Below are 15,056 nucleotides of genomic sequence, written 5' to 3'. Positions count from 1 at the left end.
TCGGGGAAAAAAATATGGGTCGGAAATTTTGCAAAAAATTAACATGGGTTTTTTTCAACCCCAAATATTCTCGTACCTCAATCGTCAAATCTAATTGGCAAATGGGGACAGGGGATTACAGTCACTGCCGAGTGCCGACCGTGCCCAGCCATCGTGGCTATAAAATAAAACGGACTGACGGGCGGGCACGACCCGGCGGTCGTTTTCTTTGGCTCGAAGGAGGACGTGAGCGATGACGGAATGCGGGCGACGCAGTCTATATATATACATATATATAGCTATGTATAAATGCCGTCTGGTACTCTCTAAGTTCCGCCTAAGGTAGGCGGATATTCCCCCAAGACCTGAGCTTCCGCCATTACTTCCCTCCTTATTTTTCCCTTTCTTTTTTCCTTTATCGGCTACTCTGTCCGTCCTTATATTCTATCCGTCTCTTCTCTGTCATTTTCTTTCAAGATTATTGACCAGAATCCTCGCTGTTTATTTGGTGAGTATGATCTCGTTGTGCGGTTCTTCTTCTCGTGTCCTTCTTTCTTTCGTTTGTTTTTTCGATTGATAATGTTTATGGAGAATTTTGCGACCAAGAATCAAGAATCTAGAATTCTTGATTTTTCTTTCTTGTCTTTGTTTTCATGATGCGAAGAATCTCTTCTTGATACTTCGTTTATTCGATTTCTGTAGAGAAAGTGCGCATTTCGTGTGTTTTTTTTTGGGTAACAGTTGTTCCATGTGATTGAGTTTGATATTTTATTAACGAATTGCTCATCAGCAAAATAATAATGATAATAATAATAATAATGATATTAAGGAATTTGTTGGAGTTCTTATGTGCTGGTTTTTCGGGTTTTTTCGGTTGTTTTTTTGATCCTCTCATAGATGTCAGTTGTGCGATGTCTTACGAAATTTTGACTGACAAGTTTACTTCAAGTAAGTAACCAAGCTTTCTATCATCAAGAAAGTGGTTTCACCAACCTTCTTGGAAAACAATCTCAAGGTATCTCGCTGTTTGTTTTAAATTTATTTCTTATTTTTTGAAAACAATGATTTTACTCTCTTTTTGATCATTATTTTTTTTAAGATCATTGGTTCACTGCTAGTTACCGGGAGTTTATGATGTTTTCAAATTCTTTTTTTAGATGTTGTGTTAAGAATTTCAAATCATAAAAGAAGTTTTTTTTAATTTACCTTTTTTTTTTAGAAGGATGGAGACATGATTGGTTTTAGGAATCGACAAGAGTGAGAGACAGCTATTGCATAAAATGGATGCTCTCACAGTCACAGGTAAAGCCCTGACCTTTGTTTTACCCCTTATGCTTTAGTCATCGAATTAAATTGTTGCCTTTTTTCCCTTTTCTTCGGATATTTTAGGTACGTGGGTGGCTTTCTGTGGAAAGTATGTTTGTTCCAATCAAGCTGGAGATGCCTGTGGGTTCAGCGGAGTATTCTACTCTTCTACTTGCATGAATCACATACTGGTTATCGCTGTCAACGTGCTCATATTTGTGTCCTTCTTGCTCCATTTTGTTTGCAAAGCTTCAAGGAGAGCTGATCGGGTTCGACCGCTCTTTAAGCTCTCCTCGCCTCTTCAAGTATCATCTGCTTTGCTTGATGGTTGCTTGGGATTGGTTTATCTAGGCCTCGGGTTGTGGATGCTGGAAGAGAATTTGAGGATGGGAATGGGCTTTTACCCTCTGCATTCGTGGTTAATGGTGTTATCACAGGGCTTTGTTATGGTGGTTGCCGGTTTGGTGGCGAGCAGCGGAACCGTACTGCTTGGGGAGGCCTTCCTTAAGATTTGGTCGGGAAGTATGACAATGTTTGCTGGATTTATTTGTATTTCTTCTGTTCTGGATATCCGGCTAGCAAATAAATTGTCTGTGAAGGTCTTTTTGGATGTTCTATCTTTACCAGGAGCTATTCTTTTGCTGATTTTTGCCTTTAAGGGATCCAGAGATGTTGAGGATTGCGAGACTGTAGATGGCTCTCAATATATGCCTTTGAATGGAGCGTCCGACGATAATGCAATCGAGTCAGATGAGAAGTTGACTCCTTTTGCAAGTGCTGGATTTCTCAGTAGAATGACCTTCTGGTGGCTGAATCCCTTGATGAAGAGTGGTTACGAGAATCCACTAGACGAGAATGATATACCTCAGCTTGGTGAGGTTGATCAAGCGGGGAGCTGTCACTCTCTGTTTTTGGAGCAATTGAACAGACAAAAACAGGGCAAACAAACTGCTTCTCCATCCATATTTTGGGCTATAGTTTCTTGTCATCAAAAAGAAATCTTTGTCTCTGGTTTTTTTGCATTGCTAAAAGTTCTCACCTTGTCTTCTGGTCCGGTGCTTCTAAATGCCTTCATCAAAGTATCATCAGGGGAAGCGGCTTTCAAATATGAAGGATATGTGTTGGCCCTGGGATTATTTCTTGCAAAATGCCTAGAATCCTTATCACAAAGGCAGTGGTACTTCCGCACCAGAAGGTTAGGATTACAAGTGAGGTCTTTGCTATCAGCAGCAATTTATCGGAAGCAACTGAAGTTGTCAAATTCGGCAAAACTGATCCACTCTTCTGGGGAGATCATGAACTATGTAACAGTAGATGCCTATAGGATAGGGGAGTTCCCGTTTTGGTTTCATCAAACTTGGACAACAAGCCTCCAACTTTGCATTTCCCTAGGAATTCTTTATCATGCTGTTGGTCTTGCAACAATCTCGGCTTTGGTTGTAATTGTAGTCACTGTGATCTGCAATGCTCCACTGGCCAAGCTGCAGCATAAATTTCAGACAAGGCTTATGGAAGCTCAGGATGCGAGGTTAAAGGCTTTGTCAGAAGCTCTGGTGAATATGAAAGTGCTTAAGCTCTATGCTTGGGAAACACATTTCAAGAGAGCTATAGAAGGGTTGAGGGAAGTGGAATGCAAATGGTTGAAGGCATTTCAGCTTCGGAGAGCATACAATAGCTGTCTCTTTTGGTCATCCCCTGTACTTGTTTCGGCTGCTAGTTTTTTAACATGCTATCTTCTTGACATTCCTCTTTATGCAAGCAATGTTTTTACCTTTGTAGCGACATTGCGTCTTGTTCAAGATCCAGTAAGGCAAATACCTGATGTAATTGGAGTTGTCATTCAAGCGAAGGTTGCCTTTGCACGAATTGTCAAATTTCTGGATGCACGTGAGCTGCAGGCTGATGAAGTTAGAAGGATGTACGCTGCAGATATCAAGCAGCCGATAATTATCAAATCCTGCAGCTTTTCTTGGGATGAGAATACGTTGAAGCCCACATTGAGGAACGTAAACTTAGAGGTTAAAGCTGGGGACAAGGTGGCAATTTGTGGTGAGGTTGGCTCAGGAAAATCAACTCTTTTGGCAGCAATTCTAGGAGAGGTTGCAAAGACTGAGGGCATGGTATGTTTTTATCACAAATCACTATTAGCATTCTTTCATCTTGGCCATCTGCCGAATCTGTTTTTACTCAGATAACTGTCAGTTTCTTCCTTGTAACTCACTATAAATTTATCTTAGATGGAAGCTTTGATCATAGAATGTAATTTTTCATATGTATATACCCATTGGTGCACAGACAAACATGGTCTTTATTTTATATTTTATGTTACTCATGTTACTTTGATCTTGTGTGATAAAAATTTAATTTGATGATAAAATAAAAAACAAGTATTTTATTCCTCAGCTGATGCTGGGCCATTTGAAATTTAATGCAATTGAAAATCTCATGTGGGATTCTTGAAGAGTAGAACAACTGGTTTAGTACTTAAAATTGCTGGTAGAATATAGATCATGATCAGACCCTCCTCACACCAATTAAATATTCTCTTACTATCTGGAAACTATCATGCTTTCCTCCCATTTCTTATCCATCTAGCTGCAATACATGTCTCTTAGCTTCCACTGTTTGTGACTAGTTTTTTATTCCTTGAAGGGAAGTGCAGAATATATATTATTGAATGACTAAAACATTTTTCCCTGAAAATTGCAGATTCAAGTGTCTGGGAAACTTGCTTATGTTTCTCAGATGGCATGGATTCAAACAGGAACTGTACAAGACAATATTTTATTTGGATCTGTTATGGATAAGCAAAGATACCAGGAAACACTTGAAAAGTGTTCTTTAGTAAAAGACCTTGAGATGTTGCCCTTTGGGGATCTTACTGAAATAGGAGAAAGAGGGGTAAATCTCAGCGGTGGCCAGAAGCAGCGCATTCAACTGGCCCGTGCGCTGTATCAAGATGCAGATATATATCTCCTGGATGATCCTTTCAGTGCTGTTGATGCCCATACTGCTGCCAGCCTATTCAATGTAATGACTTGGTGTTTACTCATTGTTTTTTTTTCCTGTTGGATTTCTTTATGAGTCTACTTTGACTTTATGCAGGAATATGTCATGGGAGCTCTCTCAGAAAAGACAGTTCTACTAGTGACTCACCAAGTGGATTTCCTTCCAGTGTTCGATTCTGTTTTGGTCAGTCCATACATCATCTCCAACATTTTTTAAGTGCTTGTTTTAGATTCTGTGGTCTCCATCTTAATCCATGATTTCCTACTATATACATGCATGTGAATTTTTTTGAATCCTCGACACCTCGTAAGGTCCATTCATTGCTTGAACTATTTAAGAAAGCATGCATTAACTAAATGCCTAACTTCGCTCGTAAAAGAAAAGGAAGGAAGAAAAAAGCATGCATTTTGTTCATCATCAATCTAGTATTTTTTAAAAATTATAAAAGTTTTGGGACATGCCTTATTGCTTAATTTAACGTTGTTTTGTTCCCATAATCTATATATGACTGAGCACGTAAAAGATTCAAGGTAATGGTCTTACAACTGAATGTGCCATTTCACCTTTTGTTATCCTGTTCGAAGATGCATGGCTTAGTAATTTCTCAAAAAAGATAAATGTCTTAGTAATTGAAGGAACTGTTACCTAAGCAAAATGTTCTCTCAAGAATGCCATCTGAAATGACTGTGTCTGGCAGTTAATGTCCGATGGGAAAGTTTTGCATGCTGCTCCTTATCATGAACTATTGGCTTCTAGCAAAGAATTTGAAGACCTTGTCAATGTAAATAAAGAAACTGTCGGTCCTGAAAGGCTTGGCAATATTGTTTCTCATAGAAGAAGTGAGACATCTACAAGAGAGATCAACAGTTTGAATAGCTCTAAACAGCTGAAGAAAGAAATACAATCAGGAGCAGACCAATTGATTAAGAAAGAGGAGAGAGAAGTGGGTGATACAGGGCTAAAACCTTATAAACAATATCTGAACCAAAACAAGGGCTACTTATATGCCTCGCTAGCAGCTCTTTCTCATTTAATATTTGTAGCTGGGCAGATTTCACAGAACTCATGGATGGCAGCTAATGTTGATAATCCTCAAGTTAGCATGTTGCAATTGATTATAGTGTACGTGGCAATTGGGTGCGGCACATTCATCTTCTTGTTAGCAAGATCTATTTTGGTAGTTGTTCTGGGTCTCCAGTCATCAAGATCATTATTTTCTCAGTTACTTAGTTCACTATTTCGTGCACCAATGTCATTTTTTGATTCCACTCCTCTAGGAAGGATACTGAGTCGGGTAAGAATTTCTGAATGCAATTTGGCTACTTATTATTCAATGGAGAGTTTTCTACTGTAAAAGTAATTTGTCAGCCCTAATGATCTTTCTTATGCAGGTTTCTTCAGATTTAAGCATCGTGGACCTTGATGTTCCATTTAGCTTAATCTTTAGCATCAATGCTACCTTGAATGCATATAGCATTATCGGGGTACTAGCTGTTGTTACATGGCAAGTCTTATTTGTTGCCATACCAATGGTCTATTTGGCCATCCGGTTGCAGGTGATATTTGCAACTGCAATATTTTATCTATTTATTTAAATATGTTTACCTCTTATATGATGAATCACATTGTATATTTGGAACCACCTCATAGAGCTACTACATGGCTTCCGCGAAAGAGTTGATGCGGATAAATGGCACCACAAAATCTCTTGTAGCAAATCATCTGGCTGAGTCTGTAGCAGGAACAATAACAATCAGGGCTTTTGGGGAGGAAGATCGCTTCTTTGCTAAAAATTTGATGCTGGTTGACAAAAATGCAAGCCCCTTCTTCCACAATTTTGCAGCAAGTGAGTGGTTGATTCAACGGTTAGAAACTATGAGTGCTGCAATTCTTTCTTCATCAGCTCTTGTCATGGCTCTGCTTCCTCCAGGAACTTTTGGCTCTGGTGAGTTACCATAAATGGGTTATATTACACCATCTCCATCCTAACTAGTTCTGCATTTATCATTAAAAGAAACTAGTTTTCTATCAGCAGTCATGGAATTTCCTTGACATCTGCAAGCATTACATTCTTATGCTGATAAATTCTTCATTAATTATGAATTTAGTACACTTTGGGGAAAAATCTGTACAATCAAGATAATATTGCTTCTTTTTCCTAAGAACTTGCCAAAGACATGGAGCTTCATCTTTGCCAGGATTATCCATCATATATGTAGCTTTTAACCCTTGCATGCTTAACATACATGCTCATCAAGGACAACAAGTTGAATCATATGACCACCCAGTTATATTTCAGCATTCATATTCCACCTTTGTGTAAGCTTTCTGTATCATCAAAAAAAAAAAAAAAGGAGATCCTTGAGAACCCTTTAACCTGCCATTATTTGGACAGCTGAGCTTGACTGATTGAAGAAAATCTTGATGCTCATTGAGGAATTTGTATATCTGCTAAGCCCGACCCTAGAAAGTTGCAGCCTTGCCTACTTAGCTTCCATTAAAGCATGATAATAGCACCACAGGCAGGGACCATAGCATGTCTTTTGTGTTTTTGTTGTTTCCTCCATTTACAGTGTTCTCCAGTCTTAATGAATAGCAGAACACTTATTATAAAAAAAAAAAAAAAATCAGTAAATCGTTTAGCATGCTAGGGTCTGGTCTAAACTCTAGGTTTTTGCAGTAAAAGAAGAGAAAGTCTACCACTGCGCCTAAGATTTAAGATGAAACAGAAAATATGTCATGTCATATGCAGGAAATAATGGAGCAATTTTCACAGATTCTCAGAGAAAAACAGAATTTTAACAAATACATAATCACTAACTTTCTAGAAATGACATTTACATTGTTAATAACTAATCTCAAAATCTGAGATTTAAGCTTCATTACTGTAGAATTCTGTCGCATAAAAAACACAATAACCTAGTTATTAGAATGGCAATCAAACTTTTAACCTAAAGACAACAAAATTGGTGTTTGATATCTGAAAAATAAAATGAATATTGTTCATGATAACAGTAGATTGTTTCACCATTATTACATATATATAGGTGAGCATATGCATTAATCAACTAAGGTCTGGGAGGTATGTATTTTAGTTGGTGATTTTGAGGCAAAAACATGAACCGGATTGGTACCCACTTTTAATGCAGGTTTTATTGGAATGGCACTGTCTTATGGTCTATCATTGAACACGTCCCTCGTTCTCTCAATTCAAAATCAGTGCACTCTTGCAAATCAGGTAATCTCTGTAGAAAGGCTAAATCAATACATGCATGTTTCCAGTGAGGCCCCGGAAGTTGTTGAGAGCAACCGGCCAGCACCTGATTGGCCAGCTGTTGGTAGAGTAGAACTACAAGATTTGAAGGTAAACATTAAAGAGGACACTGTCTTTAAATTTTTATCTGATATTGCACACGTTATAATGTTTTTTGATTCTATAGGAATTATAGTGCTGATGGTTTTCTGTTAAGCAGATCAGATACAGGCCAGATGCTCCCCTTGTACTTCATGGAATAAGTTGTACATTTGAAGGAGGGCACAAGATTGGGATTGTTGGCCGGACTGGAAGTGGAAAGACCACTCTAATTGGTGCACTGTTCCGTCTTGTGGAACCAGCAGGAGGAAAAATTGTCATAGATGGCCTAGATATTGTCACAATCGGGCTCCACGATCTGAGGTCTCGCTTTGGCATCATTCCACAAGACCCAACCCTTTTCCATGGTTCTGTCAGATACAATTTGGATCCTTTCGGGCAATATACAGATAAACAGATATGGGAGGTAATAGTTCTTTTTCAGTATGTGGTGCTACTAATACTATAATGTTTATTTTCTAATGTTTATGAGGTCTCAATTTGGTGTCCAGATGCGAGGGCAACAAAACTTGTTTGCAATTTTCTTTTATTTATTTACTTTATGTATTTGGGGAGTGGTGTTTGGGGTGCTTGAGAAAGAACTATTCAAAAAGCAGGAGTTCACAAGATGAGTGCAATTATAAATAGGACAATATACCAATGCGACAAAGTTGAATAAAACCAAGAGGTTCTATTTCAGAGTTTCATTTTAAATATATCACAGCAGACTGGTCTTATTTTATCTGTTTTGGTTAGCTTTGTCACCCATTTTGGCCATCTGGTCTTATCAATGAGCATGATCTTTACCATCTTATATAGAAGTTTACTTGAAGGGCTAGTTCTGTGAAGATATTGGCATACAATTGGATAGCAGTGGCACCAAAATATTGAAATCATATTAGATTTTGTAGTATGCTTCCTTCCATAGGAAGCGATGGTGAAGTGATATCCATATACCCCATGCCAAATGATCGAGTGATGCTTGTTTCCTATGTTAAGAAAAATGGCCTTGTTTTGGTTAATTAGTCAAAGTTTTTATTTTTAAAATTGTTGCAATATTTAATCATTGCTGAGTGGGTGCATTTTTTTGGTTGTGTCAAAGGTTCTTGACAAATGTCAGCTTCGGGAAGCAGTTCAAGAGAAAGAACAGGGTTTGGATTCCCTAGGTAAAGATTTCTAGCATGTAATATTATTTATTTCTTTTATATTGGCAACCTTCGTTTATGTGTTACTACAATTGTCCTTATTTTTCTCTGAAAACCTTACAACTAGTTGTTGAAGACGGATCAAATTGGAGCATGGGGCAACGGCAGTTATTTTGCTTGGGACGTGCACTTTTGAAGAGAAGTTGTATTCTAGTGCTTGATGAAGCCACAGCATCTATTGACAATGCCACAGATGCGATCATCCAGAAGACAATCAGAACAGAATTTGCAGATTCCACGGTCATTACAGTTGCTCATCGGATCCCGACCGTAATGGACTCCACAAAGGTGCTTGCTATTAGTGATGGTGAGTGGAACACATCTATCTTATATTGCTCAAGAAAATACATGCATCGATCCCATGTGAACTTAAATAGCATGTTGAAAAATGAAACTAAGTGTCACTAAGTGTAACGATTCCAAATTTATCATAATAAAATCAAGAAGCCTTATTCCATCTTGGATCTAGGACCTTCTTACTCATTAAAATTTTGTCTCAAACTATTTCCTATGCATTATTTTGAGTAAGGAGAAGACAACATGACGTTTTCAGTTTGGAAAAAAATGTTGTTTCTTCAGAAAGCTATAGCATTCACAAAAGAGGGGGATGTGTGAATCGCTTATGTATATTTCGGCAATACATTTAGGTTAACTTGTCACTTAGAGTCTGAATTTTGACAAGCCAACACTAAAAATTTTTTTAATGATTTCTTCCAAATTGTGACCTGAGCATTAGCTCAATGATCAAAACCCCCAATGCCGAACAAAAATCATATGGGGCGGGCACTATAAAATATCATATGGGGTGACCTTCATAATGTGTCATGTTTCTCTTAATACCAATCTTAAAGAATAAGTTTAAAAGTCAAAGACTTTTCTACTAATGGAGTTATTAGTCCTGTAATTAAGGTATTTTATTTCTTTCTCATTTTTAGTATATAGCAATATATACTATATGACCATATGATACATACTAAATTTATAGTCAGGTGACACATACTGTAAGTTTTTTTGATACATATTTAACAATGATCCAATACACATCTACGGCTAAATCGATACATAGTTTATCGAACTTAGTATTTATCAGTACATAATATATGATTAGTTGATATACACTTAGAAAAATATTCATCCAACATCCTAATATACATCTCTAGATAAAATGACACATAATTTTCAAAACATAGCATTCATCAATATATAGCACATGAGTAAATGATACATATTAGATGGCTTATTGATACATACCGTAAGCTTTTTTGATACACATCCAGTAACGATCCAATACACACCTACAAATAAATTGATGCATAGTTTAGTGAACTTAATATTCACTGGTATATAGTATATGGTCCGTTGATACACATCAAGCAAACTATTCATACGACGTCCCAATACATATCTCTAAGTAAAATGATATATAGTTTTCGTGAAATTTTAAATGTAAAAATCCTACAAAAGAAAAAAAATTTGGAAGATGAAAAAGAGCCTCGAGATGTATACTGGATTGTTGCTGGATGTGTGTTAAAAAAGCATATAGTATATATCAATAAGCCATCTAGTGTGTATCATTTGCTCGTGTACTGTATACTGATGAATACTATGTTTTGAAAACTGTGTATCGCTTTACCAAACGTGTGTATTAGGACATTGGATGAAAATTTTATTAGATGTGTATCAATTAGTCATATACTGTGTACTGGCAAATACTAAATTTGATAAAATATGTATCAATTTAGCTGTAGGTATATATTGGATCGTTGTTGGGTATGGATCAAAAAAAGCTTACAATATATATCATCTGACTATATATTTAGTATGTATCATATGCTTATATAGTATGTATCGCTATGTGCTAAAAACGAGGAAGAAAGAGAATGCTTTAATCACGAGACTGATAACTCCGTTAGTAGAAAAGTCTTTGACTTTTAGAATTTAAGATTAGTATTAAAAGAAACGTGGCATATTATGAAGCCCGCCCCATATGATTTTTGTTCACTCCTAAGAAGGGTAGGAGTTCTTGTCTTGAGTGGTTGTTAGTCCTCAAGATTTTGATCTGGTAGGGATTCCTAAGTAAAAATCCTGCGTTTGCGAGTAAAAATCTTAGATAGGCCCACGTACCTCCATTTCTCCTCCATTATAGGACTTCCCTCCCCTATCGTCTAAAAAAAGAAAAGGAAAAGGATATTTTCCAAATTTGAAGTGTATATCCAATTGGGTAAAGTTCTTCAAGAACTAGTTTAAATCCTTGAATAGAACCAAGGTTTGCCATATCGATATGTCTCATATTGTATTGACATTTAGTATGCCTCATTGTCTCATACCATACCATGTACTGTAATAGGATGGTACGGGTATGGGGTCTGGTACCTAGATAGTGAACCTTGCATGGAATGGATTCACTTATTAAGAACTTTCATATATATATATATATATATATATATATATATGTTCTATGAACCTTTGGGATTTATTGAATTGTTTGCTTGATTTTTTTGTCATTTGAAAGTTAACAAGACAATAAGATGTGAAGTTTTGCCTAATTCAATTTCAGTATCCTATTAACCACTCACTTCTTTTACCTCTTAGTAGTGAGTTCAGCAGCACCATACTTAGGATGAGTAGTTATATGTCCCTGTGCAATCTAGATAGCTGATATCTTTGTCCCATAAGCACCTCTTTGGTTTTTTGAACAGTCGTTGGGCATGGGAATGATTAGGTAGACCTTTGCATCTTACCATGAGCCGTTCCTTTATTTTCAGGGAAGTTGGTGGAGTATGATGAACCCGTGAAACTGATGAAAACTGAGGAATCTCTATTCGGGAATCTTGTCAAGGAGTACTGGTCACATGCTGTAGGTGCTGATGTCCGGTCCTCTAATTCACTTTGAGATGTTTATTGTTTTGTTTTTCCAGCCTTTCAGTTTGGAATATTTCCTCGGGTCACATACAAAGAGGCAACAAAGCCATACAAAAAGGCAACAAAGCCGTATGAGGTTCCGTTCTGCATGAAAAGTAAGGATGCATCTGGTCTGCTGGTTTGAAGGCATATAGAGCTCATTCAATTGATCACAAGGCGGATTTGAGATTGTAAAAGGAAAATAATGTGCATTCGTATGTGAAGAACTTATTATCTTGTATTGCTGTCGCATTGCTCTGATGTTCTCATGAAGTGCTCACAAATTGTACATTCAGAGAGGTGAGAGGCTGAGATTTTGCTCACAAAAAAAAATTGCAAGGTGAGAGGATGATGTCTATTTTTGCACATTGTGGATTAGGATTCCTTGTCCAAGTTGGGGAAAAAGAAATTGTGGGTCAATTGCTGAAGCTTACAAATTAAACACCGAGCAAAAAGGAGATACTCAGCAGAGTTTTCGGCTTCAATGACAAGTATATTCTATGGGTGCTTGTCGTTCCACACTACTGTTAACAGTGTCATGAATATTTTTTTTTGCATCTCTTCGGAGACATCCGATAGAATCTCTCTATTGGAAAGAATATTTCCCTGTTAAAAAAATCAAAAATTTAGCTTGTAAACTGGGATTGGTGCCCTGAGCCCCAAAAACTCACGAGCTCATGTTTTTTGTATCCTGTATTAGTATTGATGTTCAGACAAGGTTATCTTTCCTTTGGTTTTGCCATGAGCAAATCTCCATGTCTATTATTGTATTATCTCATCACCCATCAGACATGCATGACAAGACAATCTTCTTTTAATTATTGCATTATTTCCATACCTAAATAAAAATTGAAAACTAATATACAATCTAAAGAATTAATATATAAATTTTTAAAAAACAAGGTATCAGTATGCAAATTAAGAAGGTTTCAAGGCTAATATGCAAAAAGAAGCACTTGCTGAAAGTTGGGAACCCCCCTATCCGGAGAGTGCAGTGAATGCGATTCGAAAGAAAGTATATAAATTTTCAAAATCAAAGAATCAATATGCGAATAAAGAATTTTGGGGATTGATACGAAGAACACGCTAAGGATCGGAACCCAGACCGCAACGTGCGGTAAATCTCTTATAGATTTGGCATTTTTACAGCCAATGCCAATTTGTCTTAGCACTACCGTTTTAAGCATCACCACCCAATCCATTTTGTCTCTTTCTTTCTTTTGCGGAGAAATTGGCACCACTTATGCCATCCCGTAGCAAGAAAAATGTGCAACGTATCTATTTATATATATATAGAGCGGACAAAATATGATCCGATTCATTAATCCGATCTATATTTGATCCATTTTAAGTAGATTTGATTTGATCTAAATGGGTTCGGATTGTAATAAATTCATCTGTTTAACCTATTTGATTATTCAGATCGGATTTAGATTTTTATTTTTTGACTTGCTTTACTGTTTATTATATGGGTGGAGCTGGATTAGGTATCCATGATCCATCTAAAATAAACTATAAAAAATCCGTATAAAACTTGCCTAAAGCCCTAAAGCCTGTTGCACTTTGAATCCCAATTAAAATTTGAAACTAGCATGCATATTGAGATGCATATGGTCCACAGTTCGAGATTCGCGACTCGCAATTTTAATCCAGGCTCTAGAGTTCTCCATCTTCAAGAGTCTTCAATTTCTCTTATTCTCTATTTTTTTGGTTAGGGTTTCGAGAGGTATTGGGAGGAGGCAACATCATTGATATCGGGCCGAAGAGGGCTTGAGATCTAGCCGAAGGAGTGGCTCCCATCGGAGAAGGTCTGGATGAGGTTGGGTTGCTGGAGAGGAAGCTCTTGCTAAGGGTGATGAAGCGGAGGCCAAAGAGAGGGAGAGGGAGCTCGGGATAGAGAGGCTGCTGAGGGTAGGGTCGAGATGGTCAAAGAGGTTGGGGGACCTGGTGCGGTGGTCACGAGGGCTAGGGTGATGATGCGGTCACCAGAGCAGAGGATCCAATTGCCAATAAAGTCCTTCCCCTTTTTTTAGTAATTTTTTTCTCTTTTTTTTTTTTAACTAGGTCGAATCTGATTAGGTAAACTGGTTATCTATTTAATAAATAATTTGAATAGATCGGATCGGATAATCTGTTTATTAAATAGGACGAGTTCGGATTTCAAAACCTAATCCATTAATAAATAGATTGGATTCAATTTTGGATTTATCTGAATTGACCCATATTTGACTCGTTCCGTTTATATCCAATCTAACCTAAGGTTTTTGTTGCCCAAAAAGTTAAATTGCAGTGTTCCTGGTTGTTTTTGTTGACACTCCCAACCACAACATCGGGCAAAGGGCAATCATGATGTGCCTCCGTTGAACTCAAGCTATAGCCCCGCCCCTCCCCCGCGCCCCCCCCCCCGAAAAAAAAAGGGATTCCTCTGGATTGTCAGTCTTTGAACTAGGCTGATAGATAGACTACAGTGTAAACTTTTGAGGAAAGAACAGCCATAGTTTTTGTTTTTGGCAAACTATCAAGGGTGAAAACCAATAGTAACTCACTGGCTGTCTGAGGCAAAATCAAGTTATGTGGGATGCTTAATAGATATTTTTCAGTTGTGGATGCAGTTTTTTCCATCAAGTTATATTTTGATAATCTCGCTATAAAATGTAGATCTGTTTGGCAATATTCTTCTCATGAGTCACGATGAACGTGCGAGTAAAAACAGAACAATTTATTTTTCCTATCAAAATATTTTATTAATAGAGTAATAATAGTATTCGAAAGAGAATCATAACCGCAAGTGACAAATCTCCCTTCGAGATATAAGCATGTTGAGCATTAGATTGGATCTCTTCACAGTTTATATCATTTTCTGAATGCTGCATTTGATGTTTTTATAATCTTTCGCAAAACTAAATAAGCAGCTAGTTCTTGCTGATATCTCTTTTTGATTTACTGGCTTGCAACTTTTTTATTTTGATTGTCTGATTGGTTCGACCAGGAAGCAGGCATGTTCAAAAGTTTATCCTTCGTAGTTATTTGCAACATGACAGACCAAGCCCCGTACTATCCCATTTTACTGTAACATCATTTTGCAATCCTGACCTTCATCTTAAGATTTGCAACATAGTTTCAGCATCAAATAACCTTGTGACAAGCCACATGTAGATATGACTCGACGCTAGAATGTCAGGCCTAACACAAGTACACAACTTCAAATTCTTATTCACAATCCACAATAACGTGTATGTAATGCTTGGAGCAGATAAACACCTACCCAACGCGTGAACAGTTATGCATGATATGTTTTATGTCAT

General features: G+C 37.2%; 1 protein-coding gene across 2 annotated transcripts; it reads left to right on the top strand.

The window, feature by feature from the left end:
• The first annotated feature begins 296 nt into the window (after window positions 1–296).
• Window positions 297–12,493, top strand: LOC105040749 (ABC transporter C family member 10). Of its 2 annotated transcripts, XM_010917423.4 has the most exons (13): window positions 297–487; window positions 1,199–1,281; window positions 1,369–3,404; window positions 3,994–4,314; window positions 4,390–4,476; window positions 4,991–5,587; window positions 5,685–5,849; window positions 5,944–6,238; window positions 7,443–7,657; window positions 7,767–8,072; window positions 8,748–8,811; window positions 8,918–9,157; window positions 11,616–12,493. In XM_010917423.4, the coding sequence occupies exons 2-13, from the start codon at window positions 1,260–1,262 to the stop codon at window positions 11,741–11,743; spliced, it is 4,476 nt and encodes a 1,491-aa protein (XP_010915725.1). In that variant the 5' UTR covers window positions 297–487; window positions 1,199–1,259; the 3' UTR covers window positions 11,744–12,493. The 2 variants fall into 2 exon arrangements, with proteins under 2 accessions (XP_010915725.1, XP_073110612.1); XM_073254511.1 differs by lacking the exon at window positions 4,991–5,587.
• The last annotated feature ends 2,563 nt before the right edge of the window (window positions 12,494–15,056 follow it).

The sequence above is a fragment of the Elaeis guineensis genome, chromosome 3 (genome assembly GCF_000442705.2).
Source record: "Elaeis guineensis isolate ETL-2024a chromosome 3, EG11, whole genome shotgun sequence".
Taxonomy (NCBI): Eukaryota; Viridiplantae; Streptophyta; class Magnoliopsida; order Arecales; family Arecaceae; genus Elaeis; species Elaeis guineensis.
This window is presented reverse-complemented; position numbering and strand designations above follow the sequence as displayed.

Excerpts from the sequence above, each read along its gene's own strand:
- LOC105040749 (XM_010917423.4), top strand. The coding sequence starts at position 1,260 with ATGGATGCTCTCACAGTCACAG. Across the intron at positions 7,658-7,766 it reads TAGAACTACAAGATTTGAAG|ATCAGATACAGGCCAGATGC; the intron begins GTAAACATTAAA and ends TCTGTTAAGCAG. Across the intron at positions 8,812-8,917 it reads ACAGGGTTTGGATTCCCTAG|TTGTTGAAGACGGATCAAAT; the intron begins GTAAAGATTTCT and ends CCTTACAACTAG.